Source organism: Pollachius pollachius (assembly GCF_949987615.1).
Source record: "Pollachius pollachius genome assembly, chromosome: 2".
Classification (NCBI taxonomy): Eukaryota; Metazoa; Chordata; class Actinopteri; order Gadiformes; family Gadidae; genus Pollachius; species Pollachius pollachius.
The window spans coordinates 23688748-23708630 of record NC_136935.1 but is presented as its reverse complement, the minus strand read 5'-3'; the positions used below and the strand labels follow the sequence as shown (position 1 = coordinate 23708630).

The window sequence follows — 19883 nt, the reverse complement described above, 5'->3', positions numbered from 1 at the left end:
AATTTCTTTCAATAATTCTTCTGCTTTCATCCAACCTTCCTCTCTAGTCGTTGGGTCCGGCAGGGAAGACTGGCAGTCTGGGCAAGAAGCCAGGTCAGCAGTCCATAAATCTGATGCGTGTGACCATCTTTTATGATATCCTTGTGCCTTTAAGTGATCAAAGTAATAATCCCTCCCTCCTCCTCTCCTCTCCTCTACTCAGAGATCGCCCAGGTGATAGCTCCATACAGCGCTACCGGGGCTGAGCAGCTGACCCTGGCTCCAGGACAGCTCATCCTGATCCGGAAGAAGAACCCAGGAGGCTGGTGGGAGGGAGAACTCCAGGTAAACATCAGCCATGGAGCAACAGGAGGGAAATAAAGTTGCAATCTGTAACATTTCAACTAGCTTGTTTCTTTAAATCACATGGATATATCTGTAGTAAATGCTGATTGAAATTGATCATATATAATGGGATTAATAAAATCACATCCCCAAGTAATTTTTTTATATTCCAGAAATAAAAAATGCTGGCCAGCCTGTACCTATTTGTTTGCAACAGTCGTACCATTGAAACTCCCAAAGCCCCTCCCACTCATTACCCCAGCCCCTCCCACTCACGCCCCAAGTCCTTCCCACTCATGCCCCACCTCCCCTCCCACTCACGACCCAGAGGGCTTCCCACTCCCAACCCCCCCAGCCCCTCCCACTCATACCCCCAGCCCCTTCCACTAACGCCTCCTTAGCCGATCTACGCGGGTCTGCCCCGCCCAGATGCACAGCCAGTCACAGTACAGAAAACTTCTCCTGAACTACTAACTACTACCTCCAGGTTGCACATTCAGACTCTTGAAAATGTGGGGCAGTGTTTACAAATCTTTCGGATTTCGTGGAATACCTTCATTTATTTGTTGTTTGAATACTGATGGTATTTATTACCTGCAAGACATGATGAAAAGCTATCAATACAAAACATGGATGAGAACCGTATTTATTCCTGTTTTTATTAAAAAACACAAAAATATAGGTAGGTTGAAAGATAGAAATATATGATACAAAATACATGTTTCTTTTGCAAATTCCATGTATTTCAATATTAAACCTTTGTATCTCTGAATGTCAAAAGACTTAATTCAATCAACCAATCAATCTTGTGTGTTGCACCAGGCCCGGGGGAAGAAGCGCCAGATTGGTTGGTTTCCGGCCAATTATGTGAAGCTATTGAGCCCCAGCACCAGCAAGACCACGCCCACGGAACCCCTTCCACCCAAGTTGGCTCCCTCTCACTCAGGTAACCAGCACAGAAATGGCCTTCAACCCAAACACTGGCCCTCTAGTTGGGGAAAGCAGAATGCAAACAGCGCAACATCCAAGTACCAAATCAGAAACAACCTATGTACCAAATCAGAAACAGCCCCATCTATGTACCAAATCAGAAACAGCCCTATCTACGTACCCAATCGGAAGCAAACCGATCCACGTACCCAATCAGAGACAACACTCCCTGATTTGGGTCCTTTGTGTTTTGTTTTTGTTTTTTTTAAGCTTTTTAAGGGAATTGGTCTAATACGCCTTGCTAACATAGTTGCTTAATTAGGATTCATTGGTTTTCAAACATCAGAAAGGTCAGTGTATACTAATCTCAGGCCGTCCTCTAGCCAAGTGTATATTTAGTCCAAAATGAAGGTGAGATGATGGTATTTTCTTTCTTTAGTTCTTTAACTGTATTGCTGGTAATATCAGTTCATTAGACTGTAGCGGGACAATAAGCCGAGTCCTTCCCTGTCTCCAGCCCTGTGTCAGTATGAGTTCATTAGACTGTAGAGGGGGCGGGGACAATAAGCAGAGTCCCTCCCTGTCTCTAGCTGTGTCAGTATCAGTTCATTAGACTGTAGAGGGGGACAATAAGCAGAGTCCCTCCCTTTCTCTAGCTCTGTGTCAGTATCAGTTCATTAGACTGTAGGGGGGGACAATAAGCCAAGTCCCTCCCTTTCTCTAGCTCTGTGTCAGTATCAGTTCATTAGACTGTAGAGGGGGACAATAAGCCGAGTCCCTCCCTGTCTCTAGCTCTGTGTCAGGTGATCGGCATGTACGACTACGTGGCCCAGAACGACGACGAGCTGGCCTTCCTGAAGGGTCAGGTGATCACGGTGATCAGCAAGGATGACTGTGATTGGTGGAAGGGAGAGCTCAATGGGCGAGAGGGTCTGTTTCCTAGCAACTACGTCAAGGTGACCACGGATACCGACCCCAGCACTCAGTGTAAGTTCACAAGGGCACGCACATACAAACACATACACACACACACACACTGCCACAAACACTGATTGAAATGCGTTGAGCTTGCACAGTGTGCACAGTGTGAGTGGATAGGAGTGGAACAGAGTCCAGGGACACACAGCACCATCTTGCTCTCTTCCTCTCTCGCTAGCTCTCTCTCAAACACACACACAACCCAGAGCCAGGTGTGGAGAGGCTGTCTCTCTCCTTACCGTTGACCCTGTCCGGTGGGTGGTTGAACTTCACACTACTATGGACCTCTTTGAAAGCCTCCCAGTCATCCACCACCTCTGGGTGTGCGTGTGTGTTTGTTTGCATGTGTTTCTGTGCGTTCTGTGCATGCGTCCCTCCTGATCCTCCATGGACTTAGAGTCTGCAGGTAGCACCCGGGGCAGTTTGACTCTCATAGCTTCATCCTCATGGTCTCCATGTTGTAGACCTTCTTCCTCTCCCCCTTGTCCGGGTCTGCTCTGTACTAACATGATGCCAGCATGCCCAAACTACCACCACAGGAATGGAGAACGTGAGGCTCCTCTGATACATGAGTCCTTTGAGTGCAGAGATGGCTAGAAAGATGCATTTAAAGTCTGTCATTGTTTTATAATAAGCTGATGCTTATTACTATCTATATATGATACATTTTATATATACTATTATCAGTAGATTCTGATGGAGACACAGAAATGTAAACTGAATTGAAATGTGATAATATTTGATCAAACTGCCTCATACTGGTTGTCTGTTCTAGACCCTATTTCTACATTAGAGCACACCTCCACACTGCCTGTCTGGCTGCACGCCCCGCCCACCTAGCAACTGATTAGTTGTTGTTGTGTTTTTTTTGTTTAGTTGTTTTTGTTGATGTTGTTGTTGTCGTCCTCTCTCTAGGATCATATCATTACCCAGAACCCCCCTCTCCTCCTCAAAGCCCTCAAAGAGACCCACTAGGCCACGCCCACTAGGCCACTCAACCAATGGGACAGCAGCAAGAGGTCACATGACCAGGAAATGGCGACTCTCCACCAATAGAAGTCAGACAGACAGACATTAAGACAGACAGACAGACAGACTGTAATGTTAAAAGGCCAAAACTCTTGACTGTCTATGCATGGTGCTGAGCGACACGGCCAAAAACGGTGGACAGCAGTGTTCAACCGGAGGGGCCTGCTGCATCTCTCTTTCTGTCTCTCTCTCTGTCTCTCTTTCTCTCAGTCTCTCTGTCTGTTCCAGACCTTGTCCTTCTCTCCTCACCTGACCCCCTCACTGTTCAGCTCAGCTGATCCTCCTCCAGGTTTAAGATGAGAGAATGGAACAGGAAGGGGGAGGTTTTGTTTCAAAGGAAGCGTTATTATTGAGCCCTTTCTTTGCTAATGGATAAATATTAGTTGTTCGACTGGACCACTGTATTCACAAAAAAAAACACATTCATGCACAGCCCAACACACATCTAAATACACACGCTCGTATGTAGAGCCATCCCTATCCTAGCGTGGTAACGTGGATAGTGGGTCATTTTGTGGCTTTCAGAGTGATCCCTGTCATATAGAATCACTATCTTAGGCCCCGCCCTCTCTCTAACCCCTGCTCTCATTGTTTCAACTGTATCATTTAGTGCGTCCCCTCCCCCCCACTCACCCAACAAACCCTTACTAACTCCGCCCCTCCCACAGCGTCACAGAAAGACCCACTATCTGCGGGAGGACGCATCTCAATGTCAAAGTGTATCCCCCCCCTCCTCCTCTCTAGCTCCCTTTGACTCCTCCTCTCCTCCCTGCTGGTAGTTGTACTGTGGTGTACGCCTCCTCCCTCCTCTCCCCCCTGCTTTTGAGGATGGAGGAGAGGAGGCCAAGAGCTGACACAGAAGGAAGGGGAGGAGGACTTCACCTTGAGACGCGGCCCCCTCCCAGGCCGAGATGCTGTGCTCGGTCTGCTTCCCACAACAGTTAGCCAGTGCTAGCCGAGAGGAGAAGGGTGCTCAGAAATGGGAGACATAAGACAAGCTATAACTGCTTAGCATACCGGCTCTAAAACCCAAACACATATACATGCACACGGGTCACACAACCAAGAGTTAAGGTACAGAATGTAAATGGCTTTTTAAAGTGAATCAACACATATCTTCCAAACCTCCCTGAATTGTGATCAAGTTGTAGTTGAATATTCACTCTGTGTTTTATGTTGTGTGGGTTGTTGTTTTCTTGTCTCATGTTCATTGTCATGTGGTTGCTCTGTCAGTGAATGCTGGCCACACTGTTCAGGGCTGGGGTCAGGACAGGATGGGGATGTCACACGCAGACAGGGTTGGAACGATTTATCAAAAGACCTTGTCTTGTGTTGAAATGCATTCAGTGTTGAGTTTTAGCATTGGGAGAAATGGTTGCTTTCCTTTAGTGTATGATATAACACAGTGTTTGTCATTCATGTCAACAGTTTGGTTTAATCCCCCTTTTGTGTATTAACTTGTATGATGTTTTTTAATCGCAGAAATTTGCACAACCAGCCATTTTAATATCTTATGTATATTTGATATCTGCCTGCAATCATATCAATGTTATCGAATTTTAAAGTAGTATGGTTTAACAAATACGTTTTGCCAAGTGTTTAAGAAAGTACCATGGCATATGTTTTCTTGTACATGAAAAGGTGGAAAAACCTTTACGTTGATGCCAAAGCACCACCAACGCTTGGCTTTTGGAAATCGCTCCAACCCTACTGGGAAGTTTATCTGGAATCACACAGACACACAGGACTGCAGCGAGGTCAAACAAACAGATGCGTTGTGTGGCTGAACTTGAGACCAACTCACTGTCTGTTACTTTTACTTTATATTTGATTTTCAAAGGTGCTATTTATGGTCCTTCCATAAAAATTAAGTATTAAGGGTTAATTTGCCAATGTGAGGTAGTCTACTTCTACAGCACTGTTGCGGACAGCTTGTAATGCCCAACGTTTCCGCAAATGACCTAGCAGAATGCATTCAAGTTTCGAGAGCAAGACCTTTCTGACCACACTGATGGGACCAGTTGATATTTTTGTTTTACATCCACGTACTTACGACCCACCCATTCAGTTACAAAAATGCTCACGCACACAGACCGACGGTCATATGAATGTGACAGACAACAAAGTCCATCCTTAGGCCATATCTGGCCATTGTTTCCATGGTAACACACAATGCCGGGGTGGTCCTCTCCCAACAGGTCCGTGTGTCCCTCAACCACCTCTAGTATTATAGTGTTGTCGTATACCATTTGTTTATTGTGCTGTTTATTTTTTCTTTGATTTTATTAAATTTCAGTATTGTGATATAATTGTTAGCCATCATAAGAATAATAATAATGAATTACTATCATGAATATGCAGCTTTTTATAAGACTAGCAATAGAATATAATTATGATTAACCTGCTTTTATCACAGGGCTACAGTGTATCAGTGCTTGAAGATAAAGGCCTGATTGGATTATTAGTCAAAAGCAGAGGTTCTCAAACTAATTTAACGTATAACCAAAGACTAAAATCAAACTGTGGGGTAGCACCAACTCTGGGGAAACAAGGGTTATTGCATTGCCAGCAAGTCTTGTAAGCTGTGTGCTTCTTGAGATGGTAGCGATCACTGTGTGATCGCCTGTGTTAATGATTGTTTTGTTGCTCTCTGAATTGTATGCCACACAGTATCTGTCCATCTGTTGTTTCTCCAAATCTTCCCTGATTGAATGAACCGGACAAGGATTTGGTTTTCAAACGAAAGCTCTAGACCAGCAGAATGCTACTGTTGGTTTGACCAGAGAACGGTGCAGTGAAAAGCAATACTGCACAGCACCCTGTTACAGAGGCTACCAGGAGAGACCTGTTGTTCTCCCTGGCTGCTTACTGTCTTTTCTTTGTATGCATTGATCGTCATAATTCATTTTGGGGAAACTGATTGGTGTCAAGGTGCCACGATAAGAGAGAAGGCAATTGCCATGCTGTTGAGCAAAAACTCCCATCAAAAGAATTAAAAAGATCTCTAACATTACTCCAGTTCCTCTAGAAAGTGCTCTGTAATCTATAGTCTAGCTATTGAATTAAGGTTGAAGCTTCATATCCATATTGGTTGCAACGCTAATAAAAAATACATAAGTATAGAAGGAAAGATGAGGAAATATATATAGTTACTGCAAATGAATATACAAAAGTAATGAACTGGATGAATGAGAGGAATGTACACAGTCAACTCATGATGGCTAGCTTTGATAGTAAAGATGTCAAGGTTTTATTGGTGGAAATTTGAGTGGCGCAGAGAATCTGATTGGTCCTGACAATTAAACACTCAGACATAATGAAGTCCACTGGCCTAATTACTCTCGCATGCAACCCACCACGTGTGTGTGTGTTTATAGTCTATCTGTCCATCTATCGTGGAAGTAAAGGGAAACGTGTGTGGGAATACATAAAGTAACTAGTTAGTTTCTTGATGGGTAAATAATCCTTTGTAGTACAGTCAGCCTAACCCGATTATGGCCTCCTTTCTCAAACAAAGATGCAGCGCAATGTTTGGAGCAGAATGTTAGGATAGAGACTCCTTGACACACACATAGACCAGCTATAAACACACAAAACTGAGGATTGATCAGCTAGACACTTCTATCCCATCGACCGCATGGGTTACTCCCACAGGCCTGGCTGCATGGCTGTGTTGTTCCTGTGTGTTCTGCCTCCAGGTATGTAGCTGTGTGTTAAAGTACTTGATCCTGGGGTCAACTCATTTCATTGTGAACTTGGGGAGGTTTGGGTGTTGTAAAGCCCTTTGATTGACAGCGGTCCTTGGCCTATTGTGTGGCTCTATATCCAGGGTGCGCTGACCTCCACCTGCTGGACATGCTGAGCCCAATGGAGAGGAAGCGGCAGGGCTACACACATGAACTCATTGTCACAGAGGAGAACTACGTCAACGATCTGCAGCTCGTCACAGAGGTACACGCTCCTGGTTCATTTCACCACCAACTCCACCCTTCCATGCTTCACCCACGCCTGGGCAGCAGGTCTGAGATCTGTAAGAGGGAACATGTGTAAGGCTCTGACCTCAACACAGTAAATTATCATAATGTCATGGATTAGTTTCCCTTGATTTGTTTATTTGTGTGGGTACTCAAGAAAAGTAAAAGTAGTTTGTTGATATAGAAGACATGTCCGGCTCTCCTGCCCCGAGAAGAGCGTTACCTAAAAGACGTGTGTGTGTGTGTGTGTGTGTGCAGATCTTCCAGAAGCCTCTGTTAGAGTGTGAGCTGCTGACGGAAAAGGAGGTGGCCATGATCTTTGTCAATTGGAAGGAACTCATTATGTGCAACATCAAGCTGCTGAAGTAAAACACACACACACAGATGCAGACATACAGACAGACATGATCATCTAAGTAGAGGTAGAGATAAAACACTCATTACATAGAACACATAAACTCTATTCTACTGTCCAATCAAGCTTCTTTGTACCCCCCCCCCCCCCCCCCAAAAAAAAAGAGCTCTGAGAGTCAGGAAGAAGATGTCAGGTGACCGAATGCCGGTGAAGATGATTGGTGACATCCTGACCAATCAGCTGCCTCACATGCAGCCCTACATCAGGTTCTGTTCAGTCATTTGTATTAGCATGTTCCCTCATGGGGAAAAGAACAGATTTCCTAATCATTATAAAAAATGACATTTTTAGGTTTTAGTGCTTCATAAAGCACTAAAACCTACAAATAATACATTCCTTTTTAAGAATATATTATTCAAGTGAATTGTCTATGCTGGACATAAATATAACATATTAAGAGCTATAAATCTGTGTTTTTATGAAGGTTTTGTTCGTGTCAACTTAACGGAGCTACGCTGATACAGCAGAAAACTGATGACAACCCAGAAGTCAAAGACTTCCTTAAGGTATGTACAGAACACATGAAAACACTTCCACAACCATCATTCCAAGTATGGAATCTAATAATTTTTACACTCATTATGTAAAACAGCTAGTGCCCAAAAATTCATATAATCCAGGTAATGTAGATTTCAATTTCAGCATCTTACAAAAACATTCTGTTTTGTATCATGTCGCTTTAAGGCCCTAGTCTGCTGTTGTGATTGGTCGAACGCTTTGCGCATGTGTCAGCAAATTCACATCCCCCAGAAGTTGACAACATTGCAAGTAGCCGAGAGGCACAACTTCTGCACTTCAGCACCGCCCACGTCACAATGTTACAGAAGTATAATTTGTGCGCAAACAAGCTGTTTCACGCACCTATTGAGGGGCGTTCTCGGTGGGCACGAATACTCCACCTGGCTCGTACTTTTTCTAGTTAGCAGACGTAAACCGTGTATACATATTTCAAATAAAAGTCTAAAGCAAAGGGGAAAGTTGAGAAAGCATGATATCACCCCTTTAAACTCTTCTTTCAATATTGAACTGATTATGGTATGAATCTAAATGTTTAGATTAGAGAAACCAACAAATGAAACCAGGACAATTGAATGAAGTCGTGTAACCAAGGAGCAGGTTGAGATCAACTGTGCTCGTATATAATGTCTCTCTCTCTCTCTTGTTGTCTCTCTGTCCTGAGCAGCGGTTAGCCATGGACCCCCGCTGTAAAGGAATGCCTCTGTCCAGCTTCCTCCTCAAACCCATGCAGAGAGTCACCCGCTACCCACTCATCATCAAAAATGTAAGGATTACACAAAGGATGAGCAAAGCATCAGGACAGAGTAATGTCCCCTTAGATGGAGAATGATAACTAGTGATAAGTAAAGTCCCCTCAGATGAACACTGATAACTATTGATAAGTAAATTCCCTTTAGATGGAGCCTGATAACTAGGGTACTGTAGATCACATGATCAGGTACCCCGGAATCATTTGATTTGATATTTGAGCTAACTGAGTCAGGGTTAATGTTAATCAGGTTGCAAAAGAAGGTCTTTACACATGGTCACACAACTTAACCATGGTCGGAAGATGTATTGGTTGTGTTTTAATCTGGTGTCCTTCCCTCTATGTGTTCCTCTTGGTGTCATGCAGATCTTAGAGAACACGCCAGAACCTCATCCTGACCACAGCCACCTGAAGGCTGCTCTGGAGAAAGCAGAGGAGCTCTGCTCACAGGTGTGTGCGCGCGCACACACACACACACACACACACACACACACACACACACACACACACACACACACACTCTCTTAACAGTTGTTAGTAAGCTGTGTTTATAAACCAGCTCCTGTGTGTGTGCTTTAAGGTGAATGAAGGAGTACGGGAGAAGGAAAACTCTGACCGACTGGAATGGATTCAGGCTCATGTCCAGTGTGAGGGCCTTTCTGAGGTAACAAACACACACACACGGCTGCATGCCAATGTAGAGTCAGAAGTAGGAACTAGCTAATCAATGAGTTGCTCAACCACAGTACTTTTAGTTTTCAGCTCTCTGTGCTGTTTACTGCATCTTATTGATTTAAGTTGTTTAACTTGCCTTGTAGCTGTTTTTTTTTTAAAAAATATTGCACATTTTCTTAACCATTATTTATGTAGCTGTTTTTGACTCCTAAAGCTAGGGTAGGCAGTAGGAGAAACTAAGCAGAGGAAGCTAAAGTGGTTTCTGTACTTCTTTCCACCCTAAAACATCTAGCCCCTCCCTTCAGGCCTCCCTCCAAACCCACACCTAGTTTGAGCCAGGTCACTCACTTTGCCCCTCCTTTTGCTTTTTTTGTCAGCGCATTTGATTTATTTGTTGGTATTGATTGCTATTTTTAATTGATTGCTGTCGGGATGTAAAGAAAAGGTCAACAAATATGACAACAATTCCTTCCTACACTATCTTCAAGTTTTGTGGTCTAAATGTTTCTTTCAGCAACTGGTGTTTAACTCGGTGACCAACTGTCTGGGGCCGCGGAAGTTCCTCCACAGTGGGAAACTCTTCAAAGCCAAGAGCAGCAAGGAGCTCTACGGCTTCCTGTTTAACGATTTCCTGCTGCTCACACAAGTAAGTACTGTTGGTATCGATCTGAGAACAAAAAAAGGTTCCCATACCAAAAACAATAGCTGTTTAGGGGATAGTCTATAACAGTTTCACATTGTGTTTGATCATAGTTTTAAATTCTTTCTCTCTCTCTCTCTCTCTCTCTCTCTCTCTCTCTCTCTCAGGTGACCAAACCTCTGGGTTTTTCGGGCTCAGACAAGGTTTTCTCCTCCAAAACACACCTGCAGTACCGCATGTACAAGACCGTGAGTACACACTTGCACAAACACACACACCCAAAACCGGTAATAACAGGATATGGTAAGATTTGTGTGTCAACATACTCCCATGCACATACATGTAACAGAAACACAATAATAATGTGTGTTTCTAGCCAATCTTCCTGAACGAGGTTCTGGTGAAGCTGCCCACTGATCCGTCTGGAGACGAGCCTCTCTTCCACATCTCTCACATCGACCGAGTCTACACGCTGAGGGCCGAGAGCATCAACGAGAGGTAAGGATACATGTATACATACACCTCCTCACACAGAGTCCACATGCATAAAAAACCCACAATTTACCAGCAAATTATCCAATAATCTAGAACCTTCTATTTCATACAAGATGGGCTTCCCATATCCTTTAATGTGTGTGTGTGTGTGTGTGTGTGTGTGTGTGTGTGTGTGTGTGATGCAGGACGGCGTGGGTTCAGAAGATCAAAGCCGCATCTGAGTTGTTTATTGAGACGGAGAAGAAGAAGAGAGAGAAGGCATACCTAGGTACCCTCCTCCTCCTCCCTCTATTCCTCCTCCTCGCCTTTCCTCCTCCTCTCTCTCCTCCTCCCTCTCCTCCTGCTCCTCCTCCCTCTCCTCCACTCTCTCTCTCTTCCGCCCTCTCCTCCGCCCTCTCGTCCTCCCTCTCATCGTCCCTCTCATGCTTCTCTCTTCTCCTGCTCCTCCTCCCTATCATGCGTCTCCTCCACCCTTGCCTCCTGCTCCTCCTCCCTCTCCTCCTCCCTCTCCTCCTGTTCCTCCTCCCTCTTCTGCCTCTCCTCCTGCTCCCTCTCCTTCTCCTTCTCCGCCCTCTCCATCTCCTCCCTTTCCCTCTCACTCTCCTTCCTCTCCACTTCCCTCTCATGGCATTCCTCCTGCCTCTCTTCCTCCCTCTGCTGTCCCTCTTTCTCCCTCTCCTCCTCCCTCTCCTCATTCTCCTGCCTCTTTTCCCTCTTCTCCTCCCTCTCCTGCCTCTCCTCCTCTCTCTCCTGCCTCTCCTCCTCCCCTCCTTCCTCTCTTCCTACCTAAGTGACAATGTTCTCTTGTTGAGTGTCTTATGGGTATTATTCACTTATTCAGTGGCCATCTTTGTGGCATCTTGGTACTAAACGCTAGCTTGGTCGGACAAGCAAAATGCGGACAAACAAAAGTAAGTTTGGAAAAAAAAAATATCAACCAAATATATTTACAAAAAAACATAACCAACTGAAACTGTTTAGTCTGACAAAACAAATTAACATATACTAAAATGACTTAGAAAATGGCTTTCTTTTCCTGTTTGTCTTTTGTGGATGGTTTTTCAAAACCATAACAACCTTTGAACCAAGATGACTGCTAGGTGTATAAAATGCTGATAAGATGTTGTTTTTGCGACCTTAAGAACTCTAGCATTCTCTCTGTGTGTCTCTCTCTGTATCTCAGTGCGCTCTCAGCGAGCTACGGGGATCGGCAGACTAATGGTCAACATCGTGGAGGGAATCGAACTCAAACCCTGCCGCTCGCATGGTATACATACACACACAGATAGACAGACAGACGGTTGCTTCTTCTGATTTAAAACCTTCAAAATGAATGAATCTCACAAATTAAGAAAGATAACGTAAGATAAAGCAATCTTGGGAGTAGTGCATGTCAGCTGTTCCCTCGAAAGAACAAGTTCATAACCCCTGTGTCCGTCTATCTGACTCGTCATGTATTTTGCTGTTAACTGTGTTGTGTGTGCAGGCAAGAGTAATCCATACTGCGAGGTCACCATGGGGTCCCAGTGCCATATCACTAAGACGTTACAGGTATAAATGTCATACATATCGCTTTCATGTTCTTTGTTTACCTCTCTAGAGCATGGTCTGTTCAAGAGAAACTAAATAGTAAAACATGTAGTGATGCAAGCAGAATCTTCTCTGTTGAAAAAAAACTGTAAAAGGTTGAGCTTTGAGTCTGGTTGGATTTGAGGCTCGGATGAAATCCATTTTCCAACTTCACTGCATCTTTTGTCTGCGCGAGAGTACTGGTTAATTTTTCTTCATGATGCTTATATTAGAAAGTAGCTGAACGTGACGTGACTAAATACTTTCCTTGTGGTTTTACTTTCTACTTTGCTCTCATACTACATGGGTAGGGGGGTCCTATTAGAGAAGTAGTACACCACCTTTGTGTTTGTTGTTGCTCTCACTAACTGATATTCAGCTATTATGAACTCAAATTAAACAAAATATCCTCAAACAACCCAATTTGATTGTAGCGTTGTTGTGGTAGTTTGTACTTTATTATTCTCTTTTGTTCTCAGGACACGCTGAATCCTAAGTGGAACTCCAATTGTCAGTTCTTCATCAAGGACCTGGAGCAGGACGTGCTCTGCGTCACGGTTTTTGAACGAGACCAATTCTCCCCTGACGGTCGGTTCACACTTGACACCACTTTTGCTTTTATTCAAGAGTTTTGTTGCAATTTTGCCAGCTCTGTGATCACAGAGCTGATTATATTCAGCTCTATTCAGCTTTGTATCACCCTCTACTTTTTCACCCTCGGAAATGTCCCTTCACATTTCAGACTTTCTAGGTAGGACAGAGATCCGATTGGCTGAAATAAAGAAGGACCAGGGTTCCAAGGGACCAATCACAAAGCGGTTGCTGCTCCACGAGGTACCAACAGGCGAGATAGTGGTGAGACTGGACCTCCAGCTGTTTGAAGAACCTTAGCTAAAGCCTGGAGTGGACTTCAGTAGACTGGACCAGACATGCAGCTTTTGAAGAGAACCCTATCATTTGGATCAGATTCCATATTCATACCTTATGTAAATTGCTAGGATAATGTGTTTGCTCCTCAGAAGGGCTGCTGTGTAACAGATGGGGTGGACCACAACCATGCCAAAATTAAACATAAATACAAAATAAAAGGATTTTATTTCAATTAATTATAAAAAGGGAAAAAATCGATTCATAAAGATTTAAATCAACAAGTAAAGTATTTTTAAATGTTTTTTTTTTATCTATTGTATTTTATTGACAGAGTAAATCTACACAGAATAAATATATCATTTAGCATTTTATTAAACTTAATTCCTTTGATGGACTTTCACTTAATTTTGGCACGGATCTGCTTCTATGTTTCATTAGCCTGTATTTGTTTAAGGGAATGAACACTTAGCAATGCAATAGAATTCCTGGATAGCCGTGATCTCACAAGCTAGCAAGCTCACTTACTGGGTAATATAAGGCTACTCTAAGCTGCTTTAGGCAAAACTATGCCTCTACCCTAGTTAAGAGGTACAAAAACGTTTCAAGTGGCAAACTATATCCATTTCTTCACATCTGGGTTATGGGAGCAGTTCAGAGTTTAGAGAGCCACTGACGGTTGTCCCAGCCCCTTTAAAATGAAGGGATAGCAACCATTTGAAATGTTTTGAAACCCAATGCTTTTTTTTTTTGGAAAAGGAATTACATTTAATTCTGGCCCGTCCAAACATGTTTAAATAGAATAATGGAGTTCAATCGGAAATAAGTATTTACTGAAATCGGTTCAGTCCAGTCTTTTCCCGGCTTCCACTCTGGTTTTCTCAAGGGAAAATCCCCCTCTCATTTTCCCAAAACCCACAATACCCTGGTGTGTGTGTGTGTGTGTGTGTGTGTGTGAGAGAAACACTTTGAGAGTAAGAAAGAGGAGTGGTATACAAGTGAAAGGTAGTGTTTATTATTTTTGTTGATTTTTACCATTTAACTTATCAGGTCTATCTAAGATTATAAACAAGGTACTGAATTTAAAGAAAACAAAAATTGTATTTAAAATGATGCTCTGTTTAAGCAAAATGGCCAAAGCAACCTGACTGCAATTTAATATGTCAGCACCCCCAGAATCAATGTTTGAAATAATGGCATGGTTACATTATGCTTATAATGTTTGATGACTCGGATTGAGGTACAGAAAATATGTTGTATTACTGTTATTAATTTTTTTACTTATGTCAAGCAAACAAGGGTCATAGTTTTGCTGGTTTGGGGCGAAGACAGGGGGGGGGTCATGAATGAAACACTTTTATAACAATATAGTAACCAGTAGGCTAGTTTATGGCACACAGCCGTGCTACTAGATGCATAGGCACAGTTATGGTCACAACACATGGTTTGTTTTTAACGTCCGACCACCCACATTAAATTGGCTTGATGTATTTATTTAATATTTTTTATCTGTTAACTGGGCTCATGACTCAGTATTAATGCAAAATGAAATTGTTAAGACATAGTGAGGAGCCACTGTCCAATCTACATCAAGCAGGCCTCAGTAAATTATAGGTGTGTGACTGTGTGCGTGTGTCTGTGTCGGCTGATGTTATTCCTTTTTCAATGATGATTGATTTTTATGACGATGACTGGTGGATGTAACAATCATACATCCCATAACCCCCCCCCCCCCCCCATGTCCCTACTGTACTAAAGCAAGGCTAATATTATTGTCCACCTGCCAGGTTGTGTATAATAACACTGTTATCTGAGAGTTAATATATGAACACTATTGGGGGGCCATGGAGGCAGCCTGCTGGTTATCACTGTAAGAAGATGTCTACGTTGTTGTCTCTCAATGTTCAAAATAAACTCCAGATGGACCAAGTCCCTTTGACCCGTTGTGCTCTGGTTTGTGATGAGGATGAGGATGAGGATGGGGAGGTTTTAGAGCGAGTTCTATGTGAACGAGGTGACCTATTATAGCCACCATGTTCAGTCGTTAGCTGAAGACAGCCTCTACTAAAGGGGAGGACTGCTGGGCTCAAAGGTCCAGAACCACGCAACTGAATCAAGACTAATCAATATTTAGTCTAATACGTGCTATAAAGAGACACTATATATATATATATATATATATATATATATATATATATATATATATATATATATATATATATATATATATATATTAGAATACATTTAAAACATTTAATGTGTAACATTTATTTGGTTAAAAGCGTGATTGTAAATAAATTGTTAGTCCTGGTAACATTTTTAGTGTTGACTAACATTTATAGTGAAAATGTCACTGGCAATAGGCTACTAAAGCCACTATTGACAAGTGTGTGTATATATATATCAGTGGCGGCTGGTGGTTTTTAAAGTGAGGGAGGAAGGACTGCGCGCTTGGTTGCCATTGTCCTGCTTGCACTGTTGGTGTATGGTGGCATAAGAATGTGAGACTCAAGTTGTTTCAGAGTGTTTTGGTGAACTACAAAATAGTAGGGAGGGATAGTTATGTGAATAAAATTGATACAAAGCCACCAGTGGCATCACTGTAATTTGAAAGCTGGTGGGCAGCATGTCTTTGAAATGGACTACAAGGGCAGAAGGAAAGGATGCAAAGCCCATTAGTCAAATCACGCCTACTCTTGATTTGCAAAAGTAAATAAAAAAATCTGGGCCTATTTTTGCCCTCAATGACTGAGGTTATTGGTTGTAATTTAGCTATGTTTATTTTCAGTTAAAATTGTTTTAAGAAAAGACTCAAGACCAAAAGTGATGCCATTTAAAATGAATCATGCTCTGAATAATTCACCCTTTCCACAATATCAAACAGAACGGTCAGAGTAACAAACTAGTAAAAGAACGAGAACATTATTTCAAACCTGATCTATAGGCATGGTGCCTAGCAAGGAAAGTCGCATAGCAGCCCCAAAGTGAACTTGACACTTGTCATGGCGTTTGGTTACCCTATCAAGATTTTTCACATCAGTGAAACCATGAACAGCCCACGTTGGAGATTTGCCATTATTCATTAGCAAACAGGGCGAGCAATACAGTCGATTGCTAGTAATGCTACCAGTAAGCCATGAGTACCTAGCAAACCATGTAGCACCCACAACACTGACGTTGCGATTACTTTTGGTGATCTCGATTTTGCGAAGTGGTCTAACTTTTTCTTTGGTCGCTAACTAAGCACTGTAACTCAATGAATGGAATGCTTTGTAATTAAACATGAACAATGTCCGTTGTTTCCAACGTTTCCATTGTACATTTTAGTCGCAAATTTTAGAATCTCGTTATCCTTCAGATGATTTCACCTGCTTTGCGTCTCTTAGACTGAGCGGCAATGCAGGCAGAGCGGGTTTGTTATCGACAGCGTCGCCAGATTGGGCAGATTTCCCGCCCAATAATAATTTTTCCAGCCTAACGTGGTTAAAAGTAGCCAAATTGGGTGGGAAATCTGGCCAATCTGGCAACACTGCTCACCAGCCAGGGATCCTGCTTATTGGTTCATAGCGCAGTGCGAATAGATTTTTGCGCGAATCACACGCCTTAAGGTCACACCCACTCACAGGACTTTCCTCCTCTCTCCCATTGAAACCCATGTTAATCACCGGCCGCCAGTACTTTCGGGGAAATGAATGGGAGTCAACGGGGGCTGAGGGAGGACCTTCCTCCCTGAAGTAATTGTCAATAGGCGATAGGGGGTGCTAATGTCCCTTTACCCAGGGAAACGAACATTCTATATATTCAAAGGCATTAAAGTAGTCATATTTAAGGGCATTAATTCATTACAGTAGTCTGGGCAATCTACATTTTTTAATTCTCAACAATGTTAGGGAGGATCTTCCTCCCTCTCCTCAATGGAGAAGCCTCCACTATAAAATCATTTACACAAATATGGAGAAAAAAAAACGAGATTTCGCCCCGACAGCCTATGGATAGCTCAGTTAACGCTCCACAGTCACGACTGAAGAGATGAATCACACACACACACACACACACACACACACACACACACACACACACACACACACACACACACACACAATTGAGTAGGACAAAATGGAATATTCGCAACAATATATATATATATATATATATATATATATATATTTTTTGTAAGGGACCGTATATGCTAGAATGAATGGTATGGCTGAAGTGATGTGGATGAAGCAGCCTTTCTCTTCATCGTTGTGTTTCCACAAGTGGTCCTCCGCTCTCCTCCTCCTCTATCCTGTGCAGCGACATGACGGGTGACGCAGACATTATGATGCTGATAAATGATGATGATGATGCGACTTGGTTTTCCTCCACTCTAGTGACGTCACGTCGGTTAGGTGGCCGCTCGCTGCCTGTAGAACCGCTCGTGCCCTTCACCGCCCCGCTGAGCTTCGGTAGGACACTGACGGGACGACCTGGTGGATTAATGCGCTCATGTATTTATGACTTAAGTATAACTACCTAATATATACGATTGTACGTGTGTGCACGCACGACCGCATATACGCGCGCGCGCGCGCGCGCTACAGACAGACACACACATAACAAAACGAGCATCAACAAGGCAATCTTCCACCGCCGTCCTACGTGTCACAGACAGCTGGTGGGGGCAGCTGGTGAGCGAGGGACATCTACCAGTCCAGGCTGGGTCGTTTCTCAGTCTTCTCTCGGTTAACGGAGTGAGGATCATCAAATAGGGAGGACGGGTCATCACATCGGGAGGACGGGTCATCACATCGGGAGGACGGACCATCACATCCCTCCTGGCTGCGGGTCGCCATGGAGTGCCGCGTGCTGTCTATCCAGAGCCACGTCGTACGGGGCTACGTGGGCAACAAGAGCGCCTCGTTCCCCTTACAGGTAATCACGAATTTCATCCACCACGGTGAATATTCTCCTTGTTCATACTTAAATATATAGATAATGTCAATACCCCCGCTGTGCATGGTAAAGGTTATTTTGATGACACATGTGAGGCATTGGATCATATCCTAATGTCACGACATGGATCATGTTCTAAATGTGCACACCATTTCCATATCTTCTCTAGCAGGTTGAGATGGTCTGTTGGCTGTCTGTGTATTGGGTTCGATGTGGCCGCATAAGAGAGTCGCACGAACTGCTTGGAATAAATGTGACCACGGGCTTGTTTGGTGAAACCAAAGCATCCTGATCTCGTGGAGACATTCTGTTGGTGTTTAAATAGTAAGACTCCATGAAGCACTCACCCTATTGGGCTTCATTGTTAGGATGTGCCTTGACTTTCTGCACTGGTTCCTAGTTCTCTTCAGTATTGACTACCATGGGACTGTGTGTGCTGACCATTGCATGCAGCCCTGTTCAGCTGTTTTTGGTGTCAGGTCAAATGTCTTTATTTTGACAGCCCCTTTGTTGGAAAGACTACTTTCGAAATGCATCTCAATATAACAGCAACTAATGTCACAATTATCATTTGCGTGCTATTATGTGATAATACCTTATTCAACTGTTATTTGATTTACGTAAAGGATTATGCATGCTTCAAGATTTTTTCAAGTTTAATTACAAACATGTGGATCACAAACAGCTTGTTGGCATGTTGGTAAACATTTTATCTAGGTTTGGGCCACTGGCAGTAGTGGTCATCTAGTCCATAAAGTGGCCCTTGGAACCAACCTGTCCACGTTAAGAATCTTCTTCTGGAGCTTACTTTACTGCTGTGGTACTTTTTACCGGAAAAATCTAGCAGTCAATTTCCTAAACAAATAAATAGAAAGAAAAACTCTGCTACTGCAGAGGCTGAAAGGGAAAAGGCATGGTGGGTTGATATTGAAAGTGCAGGACAGGTTATAATTGGTGTGAGGAAATCCCTCTCACTGCGTCGAGGTTTGCAGGCAAGCTGTCTGGCCCTCATCACACGACACACAACACTGCTGCGGGCAGGAAGAGTCGGGGAGCTGCTTCTGATTGGCCCTCACGTCTCAGCTCACTGATGTCACTAAAAGAGACATGCAATGCAAGGCAATTATTCATGATAAGAATCTTTTTTTTTTTTTAACAAACTAGGAACAGTAATAATTTTATTTGATGTAGAAGAGAGGCTAAATTACTGGAATTACTAGTTCTCAAGGGGTATAGGTTAATTTAAATATGAAAAACTATGTTTTACCCGTTATTCGAAGAATACCACTCCCAAAAATGAAACTCAGGAAGAGCAAAATGTTTTCAAAGATCAACTGCACAAGCTGTGATTGGTGCTTATTAATATGTTTGATTTAAAGTTATGAAGGTTATTCTTTCATCTTCACTGTCTCATTCAAGGAACGCAGCTTACTGCCACCTGCTCAGAGTTCAAGAGTCAAGCTCAAGGGCACTTCAGAAACACACTTGTTAAAAGTCCCGTGCCTATAATCAATAAAAACAGCAGGTGGGGGTCCGATGGCAGTCATTAGAGGAGCAGCCCCCAATCCATATTGTTCATCTCCTAGAAAGGCTGAAGCAGTGAGCAACAAGGGCTACTGTGACACTGGGGCCAGCTACTGGGACACATGGGCCAGCTACTGGGATGCTGGGGCCAGCTACTGGAGGTACACATAGAGGAGGTACCACATCGCTCTGGGTCTGGGCTTTAAGAGGCTTCATGTTGTGGGTGAGGGACGTCTGTGTGGATGCTAGAGGGCAAAGCCA

At 43.3% G+C, this 19883-nt stretch overlaps 2 protein-coding genes across 2 annotated transcripts in view; both read left to right on the top strand.

Moving 5' to 3' along the window:
• Positions 1-15085, top strand: part of itsn1 (intersectin 1 (SH3 domain protein)) — a 71296-nt gene extending 56211 nt beyond the window's left edge. The window contains exons 27-45 of the mRNA XM_079730252.1: positions 48-93; positions 203-324; positions 1147-1270; positions 2047-2241; positions 7091-7212; positions 7494-7600; positions 7755-7856; positions 8075-8156; positions 8834-8932; positions 9284-9367; positions 9498-9581; positions 10107-10238; positions 10400-10480; positions 10609-10730; positions 10913-10995; positions 11911-11994; positions 12214-12278; positions 12776-12884; positions 13039-15085. Of these exons, the coding sequence (XP_079586378.1) occupies positions 48-93; positions 203-324; positions 1147-1270; positions 2047-2241; positions 7091-7212; positions 7494-7600; positions 7755-7856; positions 8075-8156; positions 8834-8932; positions 9284-9367; positions 9498-9581; positions 10107-10238; positions 10400-10480; positions 10609-10730; positions 10913-10995; positions 11911-11994; positions 12214-12278; positions 12776-12884; positions 13039-13187 (1992 nt within the window). The 3' untranslated portion in view covers positions 13188-15085. The remainder of the gene's footprint in view (positions 1-47; positions 94-202; positions 325-1146; positions 1271-2046; positions 2242-7090; positions 7213-7493; positions 7601-7754; positions 7857-8074; positions 8157-8833; positions 8933-9283; positions 9368-9497; positions 9582-10106; positions 10239-10399; positions 10481-10608; positions 10731-10912; positions 10996-11910; positions 11995-12213; positions 12279-12775; positions 12885-13038) is intronic.
• A 2821-nt stretch (positions 15086-17906) lies between these two features.
• Positions 17907-19883, top strand: part of pdxkb (pyridoxal (pyridoxine, vitamin B6) kinase b) — a 49303-nt gene continuing 47326 nt past the window's right edge. Inside the window, exon 1 of the mRNA XM_079729888.1 lies at positions 17907-18077. Within this exon, the coding sequence (XP_079586014.1) occupies positions 17997-18077 (81 nt within the window). The 5' untranslated portion in view covers positions 17907-17996. The remainder of the gene's footprint in view (positions 18078-19883) is intronic.